Source organism: Tarenaya hassleriana, unplaced genomic scaffold (assembly GCF_000463585.1).
Source record: "Tarenaya hassleriana unplaced genomic scaffold, ASM46358v1 Cleome163, whole genome shotgun sequence".
NCBI lineage: Eukaryota > Viridiplantae > Streptophyta > Magnoliopsida > Brassicales > Cleomaceae > Tarenaya > Tarenaya hassleriana.
The window spans coordinates 3,105-8,093 of NW_010965051.1; the positions used below are offsets into that span (position 1 = coordinate 3,105).

Sequence of the window (4,989 nt, forward strand, 5' to 3'; positions counted from 1 at the left end):
TAAGGGGGCTCACACAAAACAAAATGTAAAAAGAAAAAAAAACTTGTTAAAGATTTGATTAGAAAATATAGGAATAAATCATAAACCATTTGTTTTCTTATCTACACGAGTGCAAACAAACACCATATACAAATAAGCACATGTATATATATATACCACATGAAGGAGTAGGGTCCAGAATTAGGAGCCCAACTTGCAAAAGTTTTAATTTTTAATTTGTACCCATAAATGAATACCTCTTACAAAAATAATATATCCAAACTAAACGCATATATATAGGGAAGCCTGGAGACAAACATAGTTCTCTCAAACACTTGAAACCCACAAAAAGAGAGAGAGAGAGAACAAAAATGGGCATAGAGCTACAGAGCCATCAGACCAAAGCGGCCACGGGGGAGGACCCAAGCCACAGCGGCGGCGGTCAGCTGTTGATGGATTCTCCGGAGCCACCGACACTATGGCAAGAACTTGTTAGGTTCATAAGAACAAGTGTGTTCTCCAAGAAGAGTTCAAAGAAGGACAAGAACTCAAACCCGGTTTTGTTTTGTCTGAAATCGATTTTCCCCATACTTACCTGGGGAAGACACTACAAACTCAACATGTTCAAGAAGGACGTAATGGCCGGTCTTACTCTTGCCAGCCTCAGCATTCCCCAGGTCATAAACCAATTTTATACGGACTATATAATATGTGAGAAATCTTGTGTTCTAAGAAATACTTTGATTCCACAGAGTATTGGGTACGCAAATCTTGCCAAACTAGATCCAGAGTATGGTCTATGTAAGTGGAGAACACGAACTTTTATCCACTTACATACTCTCAAAACGTTAACAAGGAGTAAATTAAGACAATTTACATGAATTTAATTAGATACAAGTGTGGTTCCACCTCTAATATACGCAACAATGGGAAGTTCAAGAGAGATAGCCATTGGACCGGTGGCCGTGGTTTCGTTGCTGCTTTCGTCAATGATTCAAAACCTTCAAGATCCGGTGGCTGACCCACTCGCTTACCGGAACCTCGTTTTCACGGTCACCCTTTTCGCCGGAACGTTTCAAGCCATCTTCGGATTGTTCAGGTAATTAATAATATCAACATTTTCTAAATTTTCATTGTTTTCAATACGTACGAAGGGGGAAAGCAGATAGGTGGACGTGGGTTAACCTAATTAAGAACATTAAGTTGTGGTTCAAAATTGGGAAAAGAAAGTTTATGCCAGAAGAGTGAATGAATGCCTTCCTCACAATGTTATAATAGAGATTCGCTGTTCTATGATATAAAAATATTATCCCTTACAATAATATTATATCTTGGACCGACCCACGAAGGAGAAATTTATGTAAATCATATATATTCCGTTTCAGATTAGGGTTTTTGGTGGATTTTCTGTCACATGCTGCACTTGTCGGGTTCATGGCCGGTGCTGCCATTGTGATCGGCTTACAACAGCTAAAGGGTCTGCTCGGTTTGTCACATTTTACCGATAAAACCGACATTGTTTCGGTTTTGGGTTCGGTTTTTCACTCGCTCCACCATCCGGTATATGCATTGCTTAATTGATTTTTTTTCAAGTCTTTGAAGAACGTCATATGGTTTTGTTTTGCTTGAATTATGTAGTTAATCTATGTAATTATATATTTAAGTTTCATAATTATTACTTGTTTTTAATTTTTTCGTGCAGTGGCACCCTCTGAATTTTGTCATCGGCTGCTCATTCCTGATATTCATCCTACTTGCTAGATTTATCGTAAGTAATCCATTAAAAGTTTAGATATAATTTGTTTTTTTTACAATGCAAAAAAATTGTCCCTTTTTTTATTATTAAATATTTTATTTTTTTTAATATTTCAGGGGAAAAGGAAGAAAAAGTTGTTCTGGATACCAGCGATAGCACCGTTAATATCAGTGATATTAGCAACATTGATTGTATTTCTAACAAAAGCAGATAAACGTGGGGTTAAAATTGTTAAACACATTAAACGAGGGATTAACCGGTCTTCCGTTAGCCAATTACACTTAACCGGTCCAAATCTTGGTCATTTGGTGAAAATAGGTCTCATCTCAGCAGTCATCGCCCTCACGGTTAGTACTCTAATATATATATATATATATATATATATATATATATTTATTTATTTATTTATTTATTTATTTATTTTTCAACGTTTCACAGTATAAAACGAATTATTAAATTATATTATTCATTTTTTAGGAAGCAATTGCGGTTGGGAGGTCGTTCGCTTCAATCAAAGGGTACCATCTTGATGGGAACAAAGAGATGATGGCTATGGGATTCATGAACATTGCCGGTTCTTTAACTTCTTGCTATGTTGCGACCGGTACGTTTCAATTTTTCCGGTTTATCTTATTTTCCCCACAATGAACCGTACCGAGCTAAACCAAGAAAAAAGGGCATCAAACCTTCAAGCCTTGAAATGCCTTGGGAAGCATTAGGGTTTCGATCCTCCAATCCATATATGTAGTCTTTGAGACTAACCCTCCATACTTAATGTCCAAGATTGATATGATTGATACGTGAAATTAGTCTTCGAAACCGAATTTGGTAAATTCGTAGTCGGAAATTCGACCTTTTTATTCGATAGCCATAAACGCTCACCCGACATTCAAGTATCCATGTGGAGAAGAATATAATTGAGAATTATGAAGAGTTCACTCAATTGATATAGAGATATTAACGACGTGATATTCGTTCCAACGAAGAATTATGGAGACGGATCGTGTTTATATAATTCTGAATTCAGGATCATTCTCGAGGACGGCAGTGAACTTCAGCGCGGGGTGCGAGACAACGATGTCGAACATAGTGATGGCGATAACGGTGATAGCGGCGTTGGAGTTGATGACGAGGTTATTGTATTACACTCCGACCGCAATCCTCGCCTCAATCATCCTATCGGCTCTTCCGGGCCTCGTGGACGTCTCCGGAGCTCACCACATTTGGAAACTCGACAAGCTCGACTTCCTTGTCTGTCTCAGCGCTTTCCTCGGCGTCCTCTTCGCCTCCGTCGAGATTGGCCTTCTCGTCGCCGTAAGTTCACTCTTTTCTTCTACTCCGGGAGTTCACATATATAATTAATTACCAATTCATATTTTAAAAAAAATATTTACATCATCCTATCCTATCCCTTAATTAAAATCTATACTAAAGGACACTAACTGTCCATTCTTTTAATCATTCCTACAATTACGAAAAAATAAACCCATTTTTATTTATTTATTTATTTGATTTAAATCGCTTAGAACTAGACAATCATGGATGCATATGTGATCTAGCCATTAGGACTAATAAAAATTTGCAAAAGAAATTAAATGGCTTATATGATCTTAGAATTTTCCATATCCAAATAGCTAGTTTGACAATTATATGCATGATTGTATGCACATCATGGCATCAATTATTGTTGAAAATAATAAAATTTGTCGATTGGATCAAATCCGACAAGACTTTTATGTGCAATAAATTGTTATAACTAAACCCACAGGGCCGACCAAAACTGCTTGGCCATCTACACCGGAAAATGCATTCATATATACGTTTCACACTCACGAGACTATATATCTATACATACACGTATGGAATACATATTTTTTATTGGTAAGAATCTCATAATTGAGTTCTGGTCATTAATAATAATAATAATAAAGTATTTCTCTCTCTGGCTTTTGTGGATAAGGCTTATCTTTCTGGCCAAACCCTTGAAGTGGATCCACCTAATTGTTCTTCGTCAATCGTGTTTAGTCATATATCAATTCAATACTGGCAAATTAATAACACATATAGATACATACATATATATATATACAGTCAACTAGTCCAAATTAAAATAATCCAAATTCGAATTGGCACAGAATCATCAAATAAAGATAATAAACTATAATGACTACTAAACGTTGCATTCTATCATAATTCCTGTAAGATAATAAAATTTTGAATGAATTCGATCGTATATATTAGAATAAATCGAAATGTAACGACAGAATACGATTATTAAGCAGGTAATAATATCGTTTGCGAAAATACTGCTGAGCTCTATAAGACCCGGGGTTGAAGCATTAGGGAGGTTGCCAAGAACAGATGTGTTCTGTAACATAAACCAGTATCCAATGGCTTCCAAGACTCCTGGAATCTTCACTGTTCGCGTTAGCTCTCCTATGCTTTGCTTTGCCAATGCCAATTTCATTAGGGACAGGTTCCTATTTATAACTTTCTTCCTCATATCATAAATTTTATTTTGTATCTTACATATATATATATATATATGTAACAACATCTGACGTTTGTGTATTCTTGGTATTGGTCATTAAAGGATATTGAATGCAATTGGAGATGAAGACGAACATGAAGGAGATACCAAAAAGGAAAGCGTTCGAGTAGTCGTTCTCGATATGTCTTGTAAGCATCTATCCTTCATTTGTTTTTCCAATATGACATTTTCTTGAAACTTCTTTTTTTTTTCTGGGCATATAAATAAATTAATTAAACAAAATTAAAATTTGGTTTCTGAAGCTTGACTCTTTCTTTATCCAAAATAAAATGGCAGGTGTGATGAGCGTTGATACGTCAGGACTGATTGCAATTGAACAAATACAGAAAGGGCTCATTTCCAAAAGTATACAGGTATTAAAAAAAAACTTTAATACGCAATTATTGACATATTATAGTTTCAATTATTGTTTGGTAAAATAGCATTTGTGTAACTTTCGAAGTAGTTTTGACCATTATATTAGGACATATATTTTATTTTAGCGTTTAATTCAAAGGTTATTCTTGTCTTTTAATAGTTCAAAAAATAGTTTTCAAATGAACATAGAACTGCTTATTTCGAATATATATGTATACACATATAGATTATTTAACTAATTTTCTGCAGTTTATTTTAAATGTTATCGAATGTCATAAGCATGAAAATTTTTGCATATAATGGAATGATCAACTGAATACATATATATATATATATATATATATAT

At 34.9% G+C, this 4,989-nt stretch overlaps 1 protein-coding gene across 2 annotated transcripts in view; it reads left to right on the top strand.

Moving 5' to 3' along the window:
* Positions 1–299: 299 nt before the first annotated feature.
* The window catches only part of LOC104809706 (sulfate transporter 2.2), a 25,423-nt gene continuing 20,733 nt past the window's right edge, over positions 300–4,989 (top strand). The window contains exons 1-11 of one of the 2 annotated variants that reach the window (XM_010535759.1): positions 300–656; positions 732–780; positions 871–1,078; positions 1,365–1,539; positions 1,682–1,747; positions 1,852–2,082; positions 2,213–2,339; positions 2,763–3,049; positions 4,018–4,211; positions 4,329–4,414; positions 4,563–4,767. In XM_010535759.1, the coding sequence (XP_010534061.1) occupies positions 351–656; positions 732–780; positions 871–1,078; positions 1,365–1,539; positions 1,682–1,747; positions 1,852–2,082; positions 2,213–2,339; positions 2,763–3,049; positions 4,018–4,211; positions 4,329–4,414; positions 4,563–4,708 (1,875 nt within the window). In that variant the 5' untranslated portion in view covers positions 300–350 and the 3' untranslated portion in view covers positions 4,709–4,767. Of the gene's footprint in view, positions 657–731; positions 781–870; positions 1,079–1,364; positions 1,540–1,681; positions 1,748–1,851; positions 2,083–2,212; positions 2,340–2,762; positions 3,050–4,017; positions 4,212–4,328; positions 4,415–4,562; positions 4,768–4,989 lie in introns of those variants that run through there. The other variant, XM_010535758.1, reaches the window with a different exon arrangement.